At 51.9% G+C, this 21,759-nt stretch overlaps 1 protein-coding gene across 1 annotated transcript; it reads left to right on the forward strand.

Annotated features, from left to right (window-relative positions):
• The first annotated feature begins 1,309 nt into the window (after window positions 1-1,309).
• On the forward strand, window positions 1,310-21,493 carry MAFF (MAF bZIP transcription factor F). The gene is made up of 3 exons (XM_056798932.1): window positions 1,310-1,659; window positions 17,821-17,887; window positions 19,775-21,493. Exons 2-3 carry the CDS (start codon window positions 17,852-17,854, stop codon window positions 20,210-20,212), a joined length of 474 nt encoding a protein of 157 aa, XP_056654910.1. The 5' UTR covers window positions 1,310-1,659; window positions 17,821-17,851; the 3' UTR covers window positions 20,213-21,493.
• Window positions 21,494-21,759: the final 266 nt, after the last annotated feature.

Genomic DNA, 21,759 nt, shown 5'->3' on the forward strand with positions numbered 1-21,759 from the left:
GGGTTCAAATATGACTTCTGACACTTCCTAGGTGTGGAACTCTGAGCAAGTCATTTAATCCCCCACTGCCTAGCTCTTGCCACTCTTCTGGAAAGACAGAAAGAATAATAGAAAGAATAATAGAAAGAAAGAAAGAAAGAAAGAAAGAAAGAAAGAAAGAAGAAGAAAGAAAGAAAGAAAGAAAGAAGAAGAAAGAAGGAAGGAAGGAAGGAAGGAAGGAAGGAAGGAAGAAAGAAAGAAAAAAAGAAAGAAAGAAAGAAAGAAAGAAAGAAAGAAAGAAAGAAAGAAAGAAAGAAAGAAAGAAAGAAAGAAAGAAAGAAAGAAAGAAAGAAAGAAAGAAAGAAAGAAAGAAAGAAAGAAAGAAAGAAAGAAGAAGGAAGGAAGGAAGGAAGGAAGGAAGTGGAAGGAAGAAGGAAGGAAGGAAGGAAGGAAGGAAGGAAGAAGAAGGAAGGAAGAAAGAGAAAGGAAGGAAGGAAGGAAGGAAGAGAAAGGAAGGAAGGAAAGAAGGAAGGAAGGAAGGAAGGAAGGAAGGAAGAAAGGAAAGAAGGAAGAAAGGAAGAAAGGGAAAGGAGGAAGGAAGAAGGAAAGAAGAAAGGGAGGGAGGGGGAGAGAAAGGGAGGGAGGAAGAGAATAGGTTGAATCTGTTGGAGGCTTGAGGAAGAAGTAAGATTGTCATGTAATTCTTTTTTCTGTTCTTCTTTGTATATGGTATTTAATGTTTGTTAAATTCAGTATTAAAATAAAAAGAACAGCTAGGTGGTTTACTGGATAGAGAGCTAGACCTAGAGAGAAGTCCTAAGTTCAAATGTGGCCTCAGACACGTCCTGGCTGTGTGACCCTGGGCAAGTCGCCTCCATTCGCCTAGCCCCTACCCTTCCTCTGCCTAGGAACAGATGCATGGTATCAAGGAAGGTAAGGGATTTAAAATAAATCTACGTCTCAGTTTCCACATCTTCAGAGATAAGGGGATGAATCATTTGATCTCCAAGGTCCTGTTTGGTTCTAAATCCTCTTCGGACAAGCGAGTCTGAATTTTCCCACCGATAAAATTAGCCGGGTTTAGTCTAGGTCTCTCAGCCCCCTTTTAGCTGAGTCCCGGCAGGAGCCTATGGAACTGGGTGCACGCCCACTCCCGCCCGGTCCCTTTAAGCCTGGGCTTTCCATTCCCTTGCCCCAGCCCCTTCCCTGCAGCCTCGCGAAGCCCCCTCCTTAAGATGCCAGCTTTTTCCCCCTCCCACGCGAGGCATGGCCAGAAAGAGGCGGGGCTCCCGGGAAGCCCCGCCCCTTCCCTCCCTTTGGGAGGAGTGGGGCTGGAAGGAGGCGGCGAGGGGTGACATCAGCGCATGACTGTGTTTTTATGATGAAAGGAATCTTGTGAGTGAGTAATTCCAGGAAACTCACATTACAACCTCAGCAGATTGCTGCTGCGTTCGCCGCTGTCCCGCGCGCCTCCCGCCAGCAGGCAGCCTCCACTCTCGGCTGCCCGAGCCCGAGTCGGAGCCCGGAGCACGGCCCGGGAGGTGGCGGTCGGAGGCCCGAAGTGACCCACCACCCCGGGGTGGCGGAGGAGGAGAAAAATCGGAGAGGAAGAGGAGGAGGAGGAGGAGAAGGGACAAGGGGAAGGAAGGAGAGACTCCCGGACAGCGCAGGAGAGCCAGGGTGAGGACGCAGGGACGCGGCGGCCTCTCCCGGGGACCTTCAAGGGTTGGGGAGCCTGGGCTGGCCTTTGCCTTCCACCCCGTTTGCCCCCTCCCGTACGCTATTTGCCCCTCGCCGACCTTGGCTTCCTGGAAGCTTGGGAGGGGGGCGCTGGGCAGAGATCGGGTGTGTGCTAGGGGGGCAGCAATCATCTCTCCGTCCTACGCTAGCCCCCGGAGAGTGGGCGGAGTGGGCGGGGGGGGGGGCGGAGAATCACAATTGTCCGGCTGCTTGTCCCCTTTCAGGAGAGAAGGGGCTTGGCTGGGCCGAAAGCTTCGGGAGGCACTTGGAAGGTGTGGGGTGCCCTTTTCTCCTCACACCCCCGGTAGGGGTACAGAAGCGGGGAAGGGGCTGAGCGGAGGGTGTCTGTCTTCCCCACCACTCTGAAGTTGGGAGAACTGAAAGTAGAGGTGCCTCTCCCTCTGGGGGGATGGGATGCCGTGTCTTTCTCCCCCACCCACCCCGCCACCCACCCCATCCGAGCCTGAGCCAGAAGGGGCCTCCTTGGGATCGGGGGAAAACTGGAAGGAGAGTTTGCCCCTCCGTCTGTCCTGCCCCTTTGCCAGAGCTAAAAGGCTGGAGAGCTGGGGTAGAGGACGTGCTGCCCGACGCTTCTGACTGGGGGGCCGGGAGGGCCAACTCGGGAGTCGGGGAAGAAGGGAAGCATGCCCCCTCCCCAGCCCCAATGAACCATCTCGTCGCGGCCACGAGCTGGGCGGGTGGGAGGCCAGGGAGCCGCACTGGGCGCCTGTGGGGCGGGTATGCGTGCGTGCGTGACTCAGTGTGTACATTCCGTTTGTTGTGCCTGTGTGTGTGTGTTTTGTGTGTGAGAGAGAGTACGCGCGCGCGCAAACATGGATTAGCTCAGCCAGGAGGAGGAGGAAGTGAGTGGGCCGGCCCCGAGCGTCCCGTCCCTCCCGAGCCCAGGCTTGGGCCGGGGTCCCCTGGCTTCCCTCCTCCTTCCCTTTCCCCTGCCCTTGATCTTGGTGTTTCCCTGTTCTCCTTCCCCTGAGGGGTTCCTGTGGGATGTTTGTGCTCCTGGATGCAGAGCTGGGCAGGAAGGGGAGCTTAAAGATCAGAGAGGCCAAGGGGCTTCCCCAAGGTCACACAGCTCTTTAGACAGCAGAGCCAGGATTCCCATTCAAAGTCAAGGCCAGTGTACAGCCTCCGCGGCGATCGATCTTCCCCGAGAGGGCTGGGGGATGGAGGCGGCCCATTGGATGCTATCTCTTTTTGAAGCCTCCACTCCCACCCCAGGCTTTAGGGAGAGGGTTGGGGTCGGCCCCCCGCCCCCGCCCCCTACTCCCCTTAACTTGGCCATAAAGATCAGGAGCCGGCCCTGAGACGCAGCGGCAGGGAGGAACACCCCTCCCTGGGTGTCACCTAGCCCACCTCTCCCTGGAGATGACTTAGAGCAAGGACTTCCTCAGAAAGGGGGACCTGCCCGGGCTCACGTGGGGAGCTAGTTGCCGAGCTGGTATTCCTACGCCCTGACTTTCCAGGGAGGAAGTTAGTGACTCCGCGGGTCACTTAGCAACCGAGCCTGCCACGGAGCCAGGCCTCCTGGGGCCCAGGCTTTCCTCCCACTTGCAGGTGTCCTGGCACTGAGAAAGAGGGGCCCCAGGGCCCGGGGATGGAGGATGGAGAGCCCTAGAGCTGGCACGCAGAGTCCCTACCCACCCACCCGGTGCCCCCAGGTGTCCAATTCCATGGAAGGGGGTGGGGAGTCCACTCGGGAGTGAAGGGGTTAATGTGTATGTGAGGAGGCAGGAAGGGGAGAAGCTGTGGGTGCCTTAGGCCAGCAAAGAGTCAAAAGGACCGGCATGCACCTGCTTCTGTCCAGTGATTGGGGAGCCCTCCCACCCTCCCCTGGGTCATCGAGGTCTGCATTGTGGAAGGGCGCTATTGTCCTGAGCCTGTCCCACTACCTTCTCCTCTCTACCTTCCTGTTGCCTGGGGAGGGGACAGCCCTATATGTACTGGAGAGAACTGGGGCCTGGATTAAAGCTCTGGAACCTTAAAAGTCAGAACCCACGGCTGAGAGGTTGTGGCTGGTCCGAAGTAAGTGGTAGAAGCAGGATTCGAACTGGGGTCTGGCGATGCTGAGGTGAATGAACAGTCACATCCTCTGAATAGCAGAAATGCTGCTGTGGAGCTCCCAACAGTGTGTGGTTCCCAACAGTGGCAGGGAATGTGGGGCAGGCTTTCTGACCATGGGTGGGAGCTGCCCAGCAGTGGCCCAGGCCCCCTCCTCTCCCCTGCAGGCCCCCTTCCCCGGGATGGTGGAGAGAAGAGCCATGAGAGGGGACTTGGCCAGGATGGCCCATAACAAGGCATCAAAGGGCAGGGAATGGACAGTGGGGAAGCTCCCGGCTCACCTACTGCCCCTAAGATGTGGTACCTCGATGGGAGGCCTCTCAGGGTTCGAAGCATCTCTCCAAGGCTCTGAGTGGCACAGGAGGTGTTGACATGCCTTGGTAGTGACTTGCTTCACCTGGGAGTTCCCCAAGCCAGCGAAATCCCGGCTCTCCCTACCAGTGCAAGCAGAGAGAAACAGGAGGACATTCTGCAAGAGCCTGTGGGCTGTTACCTGGACTTTGGCTTAGGCAAATCAATTCAATAAATAGCCTTGTACATGTGTCAGCAAATGGCTTGTGGAATCTAGAATGAAAGGCTAGGACAGGACTTAGAACGGGGTGTTAGAGCTGGAGGGGACTTAGAACAGAGGATATCAGAGCTGGGAGGGAGCTTAGAACAGGGAATGTCAGAGCTGGAAGGGAGTTTAGAACAGGGAATGTCAGAGCTGGAGGGCCCTTAGAACAGAGGATGTCAGAGCTGGGAGGGAGCTTAGGATAGGGAATGTCAGAGCTGGAAGGGAGTTTAGAACAGGGAATGTCAGAGCTGGGAGGGGGCTTAGAACAGGGAATGTCAGAGCTGGAAGGGAGTTTAGAACAGGGAATGTCAGAGCTGGGAGGGGGCTTATAACAGGGAATGTCAGAGCTGGAGGGCCCTTAGAACAGAGGATGTCAGAGCTGGGAGGGGGCTTAGAACTAGGAATGTCAGGGCTGGGAGGGAGCTTAGAACAGGGAATGTCAGAGCTGGGAGGGAGCTTAGAATAGGGAATGTCAGAGTTGGAAGGGAATTTAGAACAGGGAACTTCACAGGGTTGGGAGAAGCCTTAGAACATGGAATGCCCCTACTGGAAGGACTCTTAGAATAGGGAATGCCAGAGCTAGGGAGCTGAGAGAAGCCAAAGTCTAGTCCCCTTATTTTATAGCTTAGGAAAAATGAGAGCCAGAGGGAGTAGTGCTTTGCCCAGGGAGTAGGAGTCCCAGTTTGGTAGCTTAGGTTTTCATTCCAAGCCCTGGGCCTTTACATCTCACAATTGATTGATAAGGCTCAAAATATCCTAGTGGCCAAGTGATCTCAGGGATTCAGAGTCAGAGAACAGCCAGGATCCATGTTGCCTGTCCTTGGCAGTTTTTGCCCATGTCCTCCCCTAAATTCACCATGTAGGATCTTGAAGAATACTTCCCTCTGCCCACCTACCCCAGTTAGGCCTTTTCACAGCTTTTTTCCTTTTCTTGGTTACTTTTGATCTTAGAATCAATATTGTTCCAAGGCAGAAGAGTGGTCAGGGCTAGGCAATGGGGGCAAGTGACTTGCTCAGGATCACACAGCTGGGAAGTGTCTGAGGCAAGTTTTGAACCCAGGACCTCTGCCTGGCTCTCTATCCACTGAGCCACCCCTTTGTCCCCTTACAGCCTTTTCTTCTCCATGATTTCATTTGGAATGTGGTAAAGAGAACTCTGGGCCGGGAGGCTGGAGACTCCGGTTATTTGTAAAAATGTGTGTGGCTGGCCACAATCTTCAAGGTTCCGTCTAGCTCTAACACTCTGTGCCTAGGGGATATCCAGGCTTGGCCAGTTTAGGATGTGGCCAGTGTGACCACAGCCTTAAGGTGGAAGGGAGGGAGGGAGGGAGGGAGGCATGTCTATCTCTCACAGGTCTTTAAACAGCAGAGAACACAATGAGCAGCTAGCCTTGGGCTCCAGGAAAGTCCCCCACACTCAAAGATGGAATGGAGGGCTCCGTGGTGCCTAGGCTGGGTGCTCATAGCTTGCCTCCTAAAGAAAGCTTTGGAGGATCTTGGCCCCCTCCTTGTCCCCCACTCCTGTTCTCTGTTGTTTTAGAGTTGGAAAGAACCTTGGAGGCCATTGAATCCTGCCCCTCCCAAACAAAACTGAGGCCCAGAGAAGAGTGGTTTAGGGTCCTAGAATCAGCCATTCCTTCTTGGAAGGGATGTTAGAAGTTCTGTAACCTCTCCCTCTGCATAGAAGACGGAAGAGGTCAAGGGTCCTGTCCAAGGATGGCAGACCAAGGGCTCTAAGGGACTTCAGAGGCCATTTTAGAGATGAGGAGCCTGAGGTCCAAGGAGCTGAAGTGACTTGCCCAGGCAAGTTTCTCTAGTGGCTCTCCTTCACCTCCAAGATCAAATACACAATTCTCTATAAACAAATGACCTCCCCAACACATCTTCTTCCATCCAGTAACACTGGCCTCCTGGCTGGTCCCTGAAAAGACCCTCTATCTCTTGGCTCCAGGAATTTTGTCTTTTGTGCCTGGAACTCTCTCCCACCCACTGACCTCCCTGGCTTCATTCAAGCCCCAGCTAAAATCCCACCTTCTCCAGGAAGGCTTTCCCCAAGGCTCCTTCATTCCACTGCCTTTCCTCTGTTCAATAGTTCCTATTTATCTGGTTTAGAGCTCTTGTTAGATTCAGAGCCCCTTGAGAGCAGGAACTGCATTTTGCCTCTTGTCGCCCCAGGGCTTGGCACAATGCCTGGTATCTTGTACGCAGTAGGTGCTTAATAAGTGCCCACCAGATTGGATTCTATAGGAATATGATGAGTTTCAAGTCACTATGGATAAGGTGACATTGAGGGAATTGTTGAGATTATTAAAGGTCTGAAAGCTATAAATCATGGAAAGTCTCCCAGTGGCCACTAGGTGATCATTTGTCCATCATGGAGAAAGGATTCATGACAGGGCGTCGGGTGAGGGCCATGGAGGTTCCTTCTAGCTCTGAGAGCAATTCAGAGGGCCCTGAATTCAGGGTCTCTGTGGGCTCAGGAAGCAGGGCAACTCACTCTCAAGGTAGGGCATGTAATGTCGCCCAGACTGAACCAGAAAGCCAGCGCAGAGGATGAAGGGTTTGTGTCTGGCCAGATGACCAAAGGGAATATCATTTTTCAAGGTTAAAGGGGAAAGAAAGGAAACTGGGCAGCCAGCCCTCCACAGGCCACCTTGACTGCTGCCTGGATGAACCAGCCCGGGCCCAGGGAGGAGCCAAGGGTCCCCCACCTCCCTTTTCACAGCCTCAGGCTCTTGGCAGGGCTCAGATCACATCTGCCTCCGTGACTGATGCCCACACTTTCTTCTCCATTTACAAGCTGGGATCTGTCACCCTATGCCTCAGAATCATAGGACCTGCCAAGTTGGGAAGGACCTTAGAGGTCACCAAGTCCAATCCCCTCATTTTTCAGAGAAGGAACTAAGGCTCAGAGATAGAAACTAAATTACCTAAGCAATAAGTGATAGAGCTGAGATTTGAACCCATGTCCTCAGACGCCAAATCTGCTGCTCTCTTGGCCACCCCCGCTGCCTCTCTCTCTAGGAGTCTGGCTGATCATGTTGGCTCTGGAGGTAGAGCAAAACAAATTTTTTCTCTCTGTGATCACAGGATGGGTGAAACCGACTGAAAGCAGAGACAGTGCGGCCTGCCAGCATGGGGTGGGGCAGTCTGCGGCAGGATTCCTGCAGGGGACCCAGGAGGTATTTTTATAATATCAGTGATGGCAGACACACTCATTAGGCCATGTACTGAACAGACCCTGACTGGGTCGATTTCCCCAAGAAAACCCACTCAGGAACTACCTCCAGAGAGAGTAATCAGGGCCCCCCAAATCATGTGAGTTAACTGTGCTGGCCTTATGAGGGACCAGGAGCCAAGAGGAAGCCAGTGGCAGTGCCCTGGCCTGCGAGGCAGAAGGTAGCCCTGGCTCATGGACTCTGTGTTCCTGTGTGAAACCTTGGACACGTCCCTTTCCCTCTAGGCCTTCACTTCTCCTCTTTAAATAAGGGGATGAGTTCAGGTATCTCTTAGGTCCCTTAGATCACTAAGGACCCTATGATCCTGGCAACATCTTTCTGTTTACAAAGTATTGCACAGTATGATTTCCTTTGAACCTCACTGAGGCCCTATGAAGCAAGGACCAAATTTGGTTGATTGTTCAAATGCTATTTGCTCATATCATCATTTAAGTCTCTTCCAGCTCTGACATTCTATACTCTAGTCTTTCCCATCTCCAATATGCATTTCTGTTCAATTTAACATACATTTATTAAACACCTACTATGTACCAGGTACTGGGCTAGATGGCCTGGAAACAAAGTTGAAAATGATAGTCCTTGCCCTCAAGGAACATTCCCTGTTTAGGCCCCCTCCCAGCTCTGACATCCCCAGTTCTACGATCCTTCCTAGATCAGACATTCAATGCTCTCAGGTCTCCTCAAGGCCTGAGATTTTAGGAATTTAACCAGTAGTATCCAATCATATATGATGGATTATCCACAGCAAAATTTGAAATTCAGGCTAACTCCCTTTCCCTAATCTCCATTTTTATTCAATGCATGTTTAGAGGAGATAAATTTCTAGTAATAGACAAAGCAAAATATCAATAGAAAAATATGAAACAACACAAAATTCCATTTAATTTAATGAACAAGATGTGTCCAATAGATAACTTAAACTCAGAATGTACAAAGGGACTCATTATTTTCCCTCCTAGACCCTCCCCTCTCCTATCTTCCCTATTACAATCTAGGGCACACCCATCTTCCCATCCCTCTCAACCCTGGAGTTGTTCTGTATTCCTCACTCTCACTCCCTATATCCAAGATGGTTCCAGGTCTATTGTTTTCACCCCTGTAGCAGCATCTCTTGTCCATTTCATCATGTAGCATCTTTATCTATTTCACTCCCATAAGAGCATCACTTGTCCATTTCATCTTTGTAGCATCTCTTGTCCATTTCACCCCTGTAGCAGCATCTCTTGTCCATTTCATCATGTAGCATCTTTATCTATTTCACTCCCATAAGAGCATCTCTTGTCCATTTCATCTTTGTAGCATCTCTTGTCCATTTCACCCCTGTAGCATCTCTTGAATATTCCCTCTTCTCTCCTCAGATACTGCCCCACCCTGATAAAGACTCTCATCACCTCTTGCCTGGACTATTGCAATAGCTGCAGGTGGGTCTTCCCGCCCTGGGTCTCTCCCTGCTCCAGTCCATCCTCCATTCTGCCACCAAAGTGACTTTCCTAAAGCACAAGTCACATTACCCTCCAGCCCTCACCCCACATATACATCTGCTTTCAATGAGCCCCACTGGCTCTATTTTTTCCAGGATCAAACATAAATTTCTCCAAAGCTCTTCACAGCAGAGCTCTGTCCTATTCTTCCATTCTTACAATTTACTTCCATGTTAAAGCGTGTACTGACCTAATAATAGCAATAGGTAGCATTTATGTAGGTCTTTAAAGTTTGGAAAACCCTTTATATATGTCTACTCATTTGATTCTCACAATAACCTTATAAGATAAAAGCACTTTTTGTCCCTATTTTACAGAAGAGGAAACAGAGGTGAAATGACTTGTCCAGTGCCACTTGCCCAGCTAGTAAGTGAACTCGGGTCTTTCTGAATCACTCGAGGTCCAGTGGTCTGTCCACTGCACCACCTAGCTGCCCACTTGCTATTCCCCCCAACTCCATGCCTTTGAACTGGCTATCCTCCATGCCTGGAATGTCCTCCTCACTTCTCCCTCCTAGAATCCCTGGCATCCTTCAAGACTCAGGTCAGATTCCTTCAGGAAGCCTTTCCCAGCTACCCCCCCCCCTTTACCTTCTAGTGTCATGCCTTCCTCTCCAGAACATCTTCTATCTAATCTTTGATCTCGAATGTACTAGTTATTTACATGTAGTGTCCCTTATTAGAATATGAGGTGCCTTTGCAATAGCTGGGGGGGGAGATTAAAAAATAGATTTTTGTTTGCAAAAAAATGTCATTAGCAATTTAATTTTTAAAAAAGGATGTGAGCTGTTTGAATAGGGGACTGGTTTTGCCTGTCTTTGAATCCCTAGTCCTTAGCACAATTTTCTGGCTCATTGACTGACTGAACAGCTATCTTTTAGAAATTTAATTTCGATTTCCCCAATTACATGTAAAAATCATTTCTAACATTTTAAAAAGAATTTGGGGTCTCAAATTCCCCCCTCCCCAACAGATATTTCTATTAAAGGTGTCCCTGGCCTCAGGAAGCTCGCATTCTGCCTAGAGGGGAGCAAAGAGTAAATACCAAATAAACGCAAGGTAATGGAGAGGGGGTCACTAATACTTAGGATCTCTCTGCACTAGAAGCAAGGCTCGGAAGGGGCTAAGGTTTACGAGGGGCAGAAGTAAGGAAGGAGGATGTTGGGGGGGGCGGGGAGGGGGGAATGGCGGGCCAATCTATGCAAAAGGCCAGAGAAGACAAGGAACATCACAAGCAGAGGGAGCGGGCGCGTCAGTTTGGCCGAGAGCCCATGAAGGGGAGATTGGCAAAAGACCAGAAAAGATGGGCCAGAGCCAGACTGTGAAGGTCTTTGAATGCTAACCCAAGGAGTTTGTTTCTAAAAAAGCACCATGACTTCAGTGCCTCCAAGGGGGTGGACAGAGGCATTCATTAATTCAGCAAGCATTTAAGGCCTACTCTGATGGCTGCCCCGTCCCTTCCTACGTTAAGCAAATTCGATTGTACCCAAACCTGAGCCAGTGAAGATGGGCTGGGGAGGTGGTTAAGGGAAAGGAAAGGATGCTTCTGTGTGCTGGGAAGGCCTCATTTCAAGTCCTGCCTTGTACATTGCTTAGCTGTAGGACCCTGGCTAAGTCATTTCAGTGCTCTCTGCTCCATCTGTAAAGTGGGGAGAATAGTAGCACCTCCTTTCCAGGATTGCTATAAGGTTAAAATGTGATTCGATATCTAAAATGTTCAGAGGGGTGATCCGTGCACCTGCTAACTCGTTCGGTCATTCCACAAACATTTGTGGATTGCCAAAGATGTGTGAAGGCCAGGGTGTGACTCCGGTGAGGAGGAGGAGGAGGAGGAGGAGAAGGGGGAGAAGGGGGAGAAGGGGGAGAAGGGGGAGAAGGAGAGTCTGCAGGAGCCAGAGGAGGAGGCTGGGACTCCCTCATCCTTGCGGCTTTCCTGCTGGGCTCGTCTGACTCAGCTGAGCCTGAACATTCCTGGGCCAAGAGCCGAGCCTCAGCTAGGATCTGGGATCTGGCCGAGGAAGCCATTGCCAGAACAAGGGAGAGGAGATGGGAAAGGAGCCAGGGGCAGAACTGGGCTGAGTGGAGTCAGAGACCCTGGGTTCAGATCCTGGCCAAGTTACAAATAAAGGATGGGGAGGGTTGGGTTAGAGGACCTCTTGTCTGTCTCCCCCACAGTGAAGCTCATGAAGCTAAATGGCTGGAATTGGCCCCTCCCCTTCCCAGGAAGCACATCTCAATGGCTTCTGGTCGATTCACTCCTACCAAAGTTGCCCAAATGAATGACCTTGGACCGATCCCTTTCCCTGCCTTGTCTTTAGGTGGCTGAACTAGATCCAAGGAAAGGTGGTCCCCTCAAAGTGTCTCTTTCTGCCTCCCGGCTCCATCCCACAGATATGTATTGCACTCTGCTAGGACCAGAGCACAGAACCAGGTCCCCTGGGCCAGCCACTGGGGGACAGAAGGCGAAAACAGGCCTTTCCAGGAATAACTACCACCCAGGCTGCTCAGAAGGTTGGAGCAGTCAATCAGTTTGTGTTCGAGTTTTGCCTTTGTGCCCCTAGCACAAATCCTTATCTGGGGGCTTAGAAACAACTGTAAGAAAGAAGGGCAAGGGCAAAGCAATTGAAGTAGAGTGACTTGCCCAGGGTCACACAGAGAGGAAGTGTCTAGGGCCAAATTTGCACCCAGGTCCTCCTGCCTTCAGGCCTGGTTTTCTATTCACTCTGCCCCCTAGCTGTCCCATAAATGCTCTAGCTTCAGGAACCAGGGAAGCCTAGATGTGGGAGGAGGCACCTGAAGGAAAGGTAGGGGAGGTAGAAGGGGCCCAGGGGACCTTGTGGACAAATGCATTGTGGAAAGAAATGGCAGGGTGAGATTAGGGGATGTCTGGATGCAACATACGAGTTCCCAGAGGGGACAGCTGGCTGCAATGGCAGATTGGTTTGGACTGGAGAAGACCTGGAATCCTGGTCTAAGAAGTTTGTGTTATCCCTTGGGCAGTGGGGAGCCCCTGAGGGCTCTTGAGCAGAGGAGGGAATGTGATGAGACTTGGCTCTCCTATGTCATTCTGAAGGTCAGCTTGGGAGGAGGGGAGAGACCCAGGTTGGAGAGATTGGTTAGGAGGCTGTCCTTGCCAAAGGTGAGGAGAAGGGATTGGAAGGGGGATGTCCCTTAGCCCTTACCTCTATACTAGCTGGAAGGCCATCCCACCTCCTCCCTACCTTTCCCAAGCCAATCCAGCCTCTAAGACTCAAGCAAAGCCCCAGTTAGTAAGATTATAGATTTATAGCCACAAGAAACTGAGAGCATCTCATCCAATTCCTTCATTTTCCAGATGAAGAAACTGAGGCTCACAGAAGCAAAGACACTTGAAAAAGGCCACAAAGGTAGTAATAGGTCAGAATTTGAACCCAGCTCCCTAGACTCTAAACTAGGCTAGGCTGCTGCTAAGTGTGGGAAGCCTTCTCGCTATCCTTGCTAATCTTCCTTTGGCTTCCCATTGGACTTCCTCCTTAGCAGAAGATGCCTGGGACTATTGCTTGCTGTTTTGTGGCTCAGTCACCCTTGGTCCCCAGCCAGCTCTCCCTCCCAGGATCCTATGGGTGCGGAGCAGGGAGCAGGGCCAATGACCTGGCTGGAAGGTGCTGAATCATCATGAGGCTGCATCTTGTCTACACTGGGCTCCAGCCCCCGCCTTGCCTCCTCCCCCTCACCAAGGGCCCTCCCTCTGGCTCTGGGGTTCATTCAAGCCTCCTTTCATGGCTCTGGGCCAGCCAGGCAAGGCAGGAAGGTGGTGGTTTTGTCTTACACATTTCCCCCTTACCCCATTTGTCATCATTTCCCCCCTCTGCTCTTCCAAGGAACTGAGATTCTAACAAGCCCAAGTCTCCTGAGGTGCCTGTGCGGTGAGCCACCAGGATGGAGGTCAGCACCCTGGGGCTGTGGTCATTCTGCCTCTCTGGCCTCTGGAGCTTCTGTCTCCCCCATCCACCCCTCAAGCCTAACCTGGGAGGAGCACACACAATGATCTCCATCCCATAGGGGGGGTCAGCATGGTGAAGTTTTGAAATTCAGCAGAGATGGAGGCAACAAGGTAGCTCAGTGGACTGACAGCCAGGCCCAGGACAGGAAGTCCTGGGTTCCAAAATGACCTCAGATACTTCCTAGCTGTGTGACCCTGGGCAAGTCACTTAACCCTCATGGCCTAGCCCTGACTGCTCTTCTGCCTTGGAACCAATACATGGCCAATTCTAAGATAGAAGTGAGGGTTATTAACTTTTTTAAAAGTATGGCTATTGTTCGTTTTCCTTTTCAAATATATTCATGTTACCTCCTCTACCCAGAGTCAACAAAACAGTGAATTGAGGCCTACTTTGTAGCATTTGCTGATTTCCAAAGGGTAAAGACTCACTGAACACTTAATGGTGGGCTTCCAGTATGTCTGATGGATTCAAGGTTGGGCAGTTCCTGTAGGAGGTGGAATTTGGGTTGAGACTTGTGGGAAGCCAGAGAAGCCAGGAGGCTGCGATGAGGAGAGAGAGGATTCCAGGGAAGGGGAGACAGCCAGAGAAAATGTCCAGGGCCAAGAGGTGGAGGGCGTTATGGAGAGAGGAGCCACCTGACTAAAGAGTGGGTGAGGTGGCCCTAGCTCTTGGTCTTCTCTTAGAGTTGTTACTAGGACAGAAAATAAGAGTTATAAAAAGGGTAGCTGGGGGGGAGCTGGGTAGCTCAGTGGATTGAGAGTCAAGTCTAGAGATAGGAAGTCCTGGATTCAAATCTGGCCTCAGACACTTCCTACATGTGTGACCCTGGGTAAGTCACTTGTAACATACCAGGCAGGATGGTATGTTACATCACTTGACCCCCATTGCCTAGCCCTTACCACTCTTCTGCCTTGGATCCAATACACGATTGATTCCAAGACAGAAGGTGAGGGTTTTAATTAAAAAAAAAAAAAGGTAGTTAGGTGACTCACTAGTTAGAGAGTAAGACCTGGCATCAGAAGGACTTGGGTTCAAATGTGACCTCAGACAATTCCTAGCTGTGTGATTCTGGGCAAGTCATTTAACCCCATTCTCCTAGCTCTTGCCCTTCTGTCTTGAAGTTGTTCCTAAGACAGAAAGTCAGGGTTAAAAAGAAACTACATGGTGGGGAGTAAAGTGTAAGAAGCCTGGAGAGGTAGGAGGGGGCAAGGCTATGAAAGGCTGCGAACCCCTAGCAGAGGATTTTGCATTTGCTCCTGGAGGTACCTGGGAGCCCCTGCAATTTCTTGAGTAGAGGATGCCACGGTCAGTGGATGCACTAGAGTGGAGAGAAACCTGTGGTAGGCCCAGGCTATGTCACTGGGATACAGAGAGGGGCCAGGCCCAGGCCCTAGGATTTCACTGGCACAGGGTGCTTCCCTGAGGGTCTCCCTCTATCAAGATCAGGTCTGCTCTTTCTTTAAAATTGAGTCTAGAATGCTGTCAGCAACACCAAGAGGTCACATCCAACAGAATTTGAATTAAGGTCTTTGGTGCTTGAAAGCCAGGTTTCTGCCCACTATGTTTTGGGGTTTCCCTTCAATATCAATGAGAAAATATTCTTACAAATTGTCCTCATGCCCTTTTGCCAATGCCCCCAGTTGGGCACCCCTCATTTAGATAACCTCCCAGTCCCCTTACCAACAGAGAGGCCTGTGGGCCTCCTCAGATGGAGCCCATCCTCCTGGAGCTGCCTCAGGTCTCTTCCTGTTGGGCCAGGGCTGACCTGCCTCTCCATCAGAGAACCTGGGGGCAGTGGAAAGATGTGCTCATGAGGGGGCTGAGGCTGAGGGACACTCCTGTCCTCCATGGGCTCCCAGGATGGGAGAGAGGTGGGAGGAGAAGCTGTGCTTTCCTAGGGGACTTCCTAGAATACCAACTTCCCCCTCTGGCTTCCTCTGAGCTCTGTTCTCCTCCCACCAGGAATGGCCTTGGTTCCGTCTATGGTTCCACCTCCTCTCACCCCTCACTAGGGCCACTGTTCCTGGGGGAGCTTCTGAGAACCCAGGGGGAATCTCCCCACTTCCTCCGAAGTCACCCTGATGGGGCAGAACACTTCATGACCCTGGAGATAGGGAGTAGGCTGAGGAGCATGAGATAAAATGAGATGATGAGATCGGACACCCTAGGGTGGGGATGTGTAAAAACTCGCACATGGCGGAGCTGAAAAAGCCTGATAGAATAGGGAGAGAGGAGGCTTGAGCCCCACAGTGGGCCAGGCCTGTGCTTACAATCCCAAGCTAGGTAGCTGGAGCTCTTCTTCAGCCTGCTTCCCAAGGGAAGAAAGGGGGTCAGAAAGAACAGGACCCTGAGCTCCTAGGCAGGGTAACGAGGTTGAGGGCCAGGACTCTTGCCTTTTCTCTCTGCTGACGTGGAGAAGGGTTAGCCCTGGTTAGCCCTCCTGAGTCCCTCTCCCAAGCCTGTGACTATCATATTTACTGTGTATACTTTGTGTTGGCTCTCTGTGTGGTTAGGGATTCACAGGCCCCTTGAGGCTAGAAATCTGTGGTCCTGGCATTTACAGCATCCTCATTTAAAGCACCAGGCAGGGGTTGGCTGCTGGTTTGGTATCTCCAGTGGGCCAGCTCTATGCCTGGCAATACAGTCAATACTTAATAAATGCTCAAAATCCTACAAAGTGAAATCTGGGGTGACAAAGAGCCAGCTAGATGTGTTAGGTATGACTATTCCAGGAAACAAAGGGACCCCTGGGAATTCTCTTTTCTTTCTTTACTTTTTTTTTTAAACTCTTACCTTCCATCTTAGAATCAATTCTGTGTATTGGCTCCAAGGCAGAAGAGTGGTAAGGGGGCAATGGGGGTTAAGTGACTTGCCCAGGGTCACACAGCTAGGAAGTGGTTGAGGCCAGATTTGAACCCAGGACCTCCTGTCTCTCTGGGCCTAGCTCTCCATCCACTGAGCCACCCAGCTGCCCCTGGAATTCTTTTTTCACTAGACAGGGGAAGAAAAAGTCAGCTGTTGGGAGGGATGGGTGAGGCCGGCTATCTGTGGGAGGGCACTGGCTGGTCACAGGATGCTAAGAATAATGCAGAATGCATTCAGAATAACACGTGGCGCAAGCCCTTAATAAATATGTGGTGGCCGACACAAGAATAACAACAGCAATAGTAGCTGGCATTTCTGTAACACTTAAAAGATTTACAAAGCACTTTATATTGTCTCATTGGAATTGCACAACAACCTGCTGAGGTTGTTGCTATTGTTATCCCCATTTTACAGATGAGAAAACTAAGGCTCCTTCCAATATACCCCACTGGTTGGCCATTGAGTGATCAGGGGTAAGGCAGGTACTGGGTGTTCAGCTGTGAGCAATCAGGAATCCCCCAGCCCTGCCTTTCACTTGATGGCTCAGTGGGTGTGGGGTGTGAGGTGGGCACCCTCTAGCTGTGGTTGAGCTCCCAGATCTCTCCACTGAGGCAGAGGCTGGGGCCACAAACAGTCAGAGGTCAAGGCCTGGCTCTGGAATCAGTGAGCCTGCTTTGGGGGCCCATCTAGAAGCTGCGTGATCTCCCCTCACTGTGCCTCAATTCAATCCTCTGTAAAATGGAGTTAATGTTTAACTAACCCAATAGAGCTCTGGCTAGGATCAAAGGGGAGATGGTAGATAAATCACTCCAAATTTGTATGCATCCGTGCAGTGTGGTGTGGTAGTTAGAGCCCTGGGCTTAGACTCAGGAAGACCTGGGTTCCAGTCCTGCTCTGATATACTGACTGTGTGGTCCTGCACAAGTCATTTCTCAGAGAAGATGGTCATCTGCATTGGTGAAAGGAGTTTTTGTCCCAGGAGCTCCCTACCACATTGAAATCACAGGTCAGGAACTGTCTAGATGTGCGCTCGCTCATATCCACTTATCCTAATGAGGCACGGGGTGAGTGGATAGAGAGCCAGCCTCAGAGCTGGGAATATCTGGGTTCAACCATCCCACATCTGACACATACTGACTGTGTGATCTTGGACAAGTCACAGCCTCTCAGCCTTTCGAGTGCCTCTCAGTTGCCAGTGATCATCTACACTGGGGGGGAGGGGGGTGGTTTTCCTGGGAGTTCTCTATGCTAATAAGTCCATCCTGGATCCCTGGAGCTTATTATCATAAGTCCTCACCCACATCTGGCTGACTAGAGCTCCGGGGCTCCCCCAGGAATCATGGGCTGGAGCCCTCACTGACCAGATAAGGAAACTGAGCCTCGGAGGAGAAGGGACTTGCCCAAGGTCACCCAGCTGGGAAGTGGCAGAGCCAGGATTTAAAGGCAGCTCTCACCAACAGCGACTGCAGGGCCCCTTCCACTGAGCCCACTTGTGAGGTTCAGTAGCTCCCTGCTCACTATGGCACTCTGCTGTGCTGTCTTACTGCTTTGCTACTCTCAACTTTCTGAGGCGAGACTGACTTTGGTTTTACTCTTTTTGGACCCTTGGGTCTTCCTGTCTCCATTCTAGGGGTTCCCCTATTGGTGCCCCTGAATTTAGCCCAGAACTCCTGAGCTCAAGTGATCCCCCATCCTCAGGCCTCCAGAGGTGTGCAGCCGAGCCCAGCCTCCTTTGCTGCCCCCACAGTGGGCGCTTCACTCAGGACTCCAAGAGGAGGGATTTCAGAGGAAGTGGAGGAGGCTGGCGGGCCACCTACTCTGGCAGAGGAGACAGCCAGCTCATCACAGAAAAGCCAGTGAGGGCTTCAGACAATAATGCTTCCTTTCCTCTTTTCCTCCAAGATCTCCAGCCCTGAGGGCGCCAGACCCCGAAATGTCTACAGACGCCTTATCCAGCAAAGCGCTGAAGGTGAGAGCCCAGACTCCCCTCCTCCTCCTTCCCTTCATGTCCTGTCTCTTGATTACCCTCTGCTCTGTCCCCAGTCTAGTCAAGGTCCCCAGTTCTAGATTCTCCTAAGCCCTTAGGATCCAAGGTACCCAGCTCTAGAGTTCTCCTAGCTCCCAGGATCCAAGGCCCCAGTTCTAGAGTTCTCCTAGCTCCCAGGATCCAAGGCCCCAGTTCTAGAGTTCTTCCAGAATCCAAAGCCCTAGGTTCTAGAATTCTCTTAGCTCCTTGGACACAAGATTCCAATCTCTAGTTTTTATTTTCCCAGCACCTTGGATCTGAGGCCCCAGGTTCTAGAGTCTACCTGGCTTCCAATCAAGTCGTCAGAAGTTGCATATCATGAAGTTCAGAGTTAAAATGGAACCTGGGCTCCTCTAGCCCTGGGGTTATTAACTGGCTATATGCACATCTCAGAGGAGAAATCATGTTTAACTGCATGATCCTGGGCAAGTCACTCAATCTGCCTCTAATTCCCCATCTGCAAAATAAGCGAGTCGGTTTAGATGGCTCCTGAGGTCCCTTCTGGTTCCAAATCTATGGCCTTTCTCATGCTTTTGATTTTTCCCCAGGACCCTGAGGGAAAGGGAGAACTTTAGCATCTTCCTAGGTGAGGTGAAGTTAGACTGGGCTCCATCCAACAAGTCAAGATGATTCAGCTATTCTCCCCTCTTCCATGGCCCCTTCCCATCTCCGTCCTCCTCTTACTAGTATCAGGAAATTAAAAGTGGAAATTGGAAGAGGGTTAGAAATAGAAAGGAGGCAGGAAGGGAAGAGGTAGAAGAAGTAAAGAATATGGGGAAAGGAGCATGACTGGGGAGATTGGTAAGGAGAGGGAAGATGAAGAAGGGATTGAGGAATGGGTAGAAGGGAGAGGAAGGACCCAGGTTCATATTTGGAACAGAAAGGGACCTTCTGAGATCATCTAGTTCTAGCCTCTCCCTCTCATTTTACAGAAGAGGAAACTGAGGCTCCAAGAGGAAAGACAATTAGAGGGAGAAGGGAAGTTGAAAGGGCCTAACAAGAGGAAAAGGAGAAAATACATGTTAGGAAGAGTAGAAAAAAAGCAGAAGGTAACAGGGAATTAAGGAGGAAGAGGGGGAGGAGAGAAAAGAAGAGAGAAGGGAAGAAGAGTGAAGAGAAAGAGGAAGACAATAGGGAAAGGAGGAGGAGGAGAGAATAAATAGGAAGGGAGGAAAAGGAGGGGAAAGAGAGAGAAGGGCAAGTCATTTAGAGAGGAAGGATGGTGAAGGAGGGGAGAGGAGAGAGGATTATGAAGGGTCAACAAGAGGAAAGGGGAGAGACTTTAGAAGAAGAAAAGCAGAGGGAGGAAGAGGAGGGAAAGGAAAGGACCAAGTGGATCAGAAGGAAGATGAACAGGAAGGATACAGCAGAAGTTGAAGAGAAAGACAAAGGAAGAAAAAAGAGCAGGAGAATGGAGAAGTAGGGAAAGAAGTAAGTGGGAAATGAAGAAGGAAAAAAGTAGACCATAGAGGAGGGAAGAGAAAAGGGAAACAAGGGGAGAACAGAGAAAGGAAGACAAAAGGGGGAACAAAGGAAAAGAGAAGAGCAGGAGGGTACGAGAAGAAGAGAGAAAGAAGTGAGAACAGGGAGAGAAAAGAAAGGATATGAGAGAAGAACTGAGGGGAGGAGAGGATCCAGGCAAGAAGAGACCCTGAAGGATGGAGAGATGTTCCCTTTGTTGTTGCTGCCAATGTCAGTGTCAGTTTCATTGTCAGATTTCTGGTGATGTCAGTTAATGTGTCAGGGTCAGTTTCAATGCCAGTGTTCTTGGTGGTCAATTCAGTATCAATGTCCATGTCAGTGTCAGTATCCATACTATTGTCCCGACAGATCAAGCGTGAGCTGGGAGAGAACACGGGCCCACACCTATCTGATGAGGAGTTGATGGCGCTGTCTGTGAGGGAGCTGAACCACCACCTGCGAGGCCTGTCCAAAGAGGAGGTGGCACGGCTCAAGCAGCGGCGCCGCACGCTCAAGAACCGTGGCTACGCTGCCAGTTGCCGGGTGAAGCGCGTATGCCAGAAGGAGGAGCTGCAGAAGCAGAAGATGGAGTTGGAGCGCGAGGTGGACAAGCTGGCCCGGGAGAATGCCGCCATGCGCCTTGAGCTTGACGCCCTGCGCTCCAAGTACGAGGCACTGCAGGGCTTCGCGCGCTCTGTGGCAGCACATGGTGGGCCTGCTGCCAAGGTGGCGCCAGCCAGCGTCATCACCATCGTCAAGTCTTCAGCCTCAGCAGCTGCTGCCAGCCCAGCTGCCTGCTCCTCGTGACCGCGGGCCCCGCCCCCTGCCCCTCTCTACCCGGTTGGGGGATCCTGGCCCAGGCTCCGCCTCTGGCTCCCATCTCCGCTCCAATGACAGGGAGACTGGGCACTTACCACGCCCCCTATCAGGCCCCGCCCACAGGCTCCGATTCCTTATTCTAGTTATTGGCCCCTTGTCTTCATGGGGTTTCAATTTCTCCCTTAAAGCCTCGCCTTAACACCCCACCGGCCCCGCCTCTCCCGCTTTCCTCGCACTGTTGCACTCACAGGCCCCGGGATGGGGTCGGGGTGGGCATTCCTCTGGGGAAAGGGCGGTAGCTCCAAAGGGCAAGCAAGCCCCTTCTCTACCGCCCACACAAAGGTGGCTGAAGAAGTTCAATCTACAAGGATTGATCATGCGCCATCTTTTGTCAGGCGCTCTGGCGGCCCTTCACCTGCCATGCAGGGAAAGCACCCGGGGCTGCCCATGCCCTTCCTTACTCCCCTCCCGTTTCCCCAGCTATAAAGTGGGCAGAGGAAGCTGCTTTAGGGAGAGGGGGAACAAGCTCAGGCCTGTACCGTGGGGACCCCAGGGCAGCAAGCGGTTCAGCCCCTCCCCCAGAGGTCGGAGAGAGGAGGGACAGGTAGGCGCGATGGCCCAGTCTCCCCTCCTCCACATTTTCAGTTCTCTTGGCTTCTCTGCAGCAGACACTGGGGAAGCAGGTTGAAAACCTGGCTTGGGCGTGTAGGAGCTCTATTCCGGAGGACTAGGGGCTCCCAGAGGTGGCTCGACATCCCCCACGGCTGAGGAGGACCTTTGGAGCCCCTTCCCTGAGGGCCCCGAGGTGGCCATTGGAGCTGGAGAGAAGGAAATACTCTGCAGCAGCACCGCGATGACCTCTGGCCTGGCTCCACTCCCCGGGCAGCGCGGCGAATCCTGGGAGCACTTTTGGGGAGGGGGCCGAAGCGTCTGGGGGTTCTTGTCTTCCAATGGAGGAAGGCCTCTTCCGGTCTCGTGCCCCGCTGCCCCTTCCCTGTGACACACTCGCCAGCCTCCCTTCCCCGGCCCCACCCCTTTTTTATTTATTGCACTGAACTAAGTTATTCTCCGCCACAGCTACCAGCCCCGCAGGAGCCCGGTCAGGACGCAGTCTTCTACCTGCCAATAGATGCCCCTTTACCTTCTCTGCACCAGAAGCCCCGCGGTGCCCCCGGGCTCCGGAAGATATTTATTTTCAGACTTCGAGTAAGCGTTGCTCGCCGCCTCTATTTTGTAGACTATCTGAATAAAGCAAGTTCTTTTTCACGGCGTGAGGGCGTAGCCTGGGCTTTTTCTGGGGAGACCCTGGGACGGGGGGAGGGGGACACCCGGGGCATCAGCCCGGCGACTGTCCTGGGATCTGGGGTTGCGGGCACGAGTCCAGCGTTTTCAAGCTGGGAGGGACGCCGGGAGCTTCCAGCCCAGCCCGACCTCAAAGAGGAACTCTGGGGCCTGATCATAACGGGCCCTCCCCGACGCTCCAGAGAGGGCTCGAGGAAGGAATCCTAACTCTCAGTGGGTACCAATCTGGGCGG

Source organism: Monodelphis domestica, chromosome 5 (genome assembly GCF_027887165.1).
Source record: "Monodelphis domestica isolate mMonDom1 chromosome 5, mMonDom1.pri, whole genome shotgun sequence".
Lineage (NCBI taxonomy): Eukaryota > Metazoa > Chordata > Mammalia > Didelphimorphia > Didelphidae > Monodelphis > Monodelphis domestica.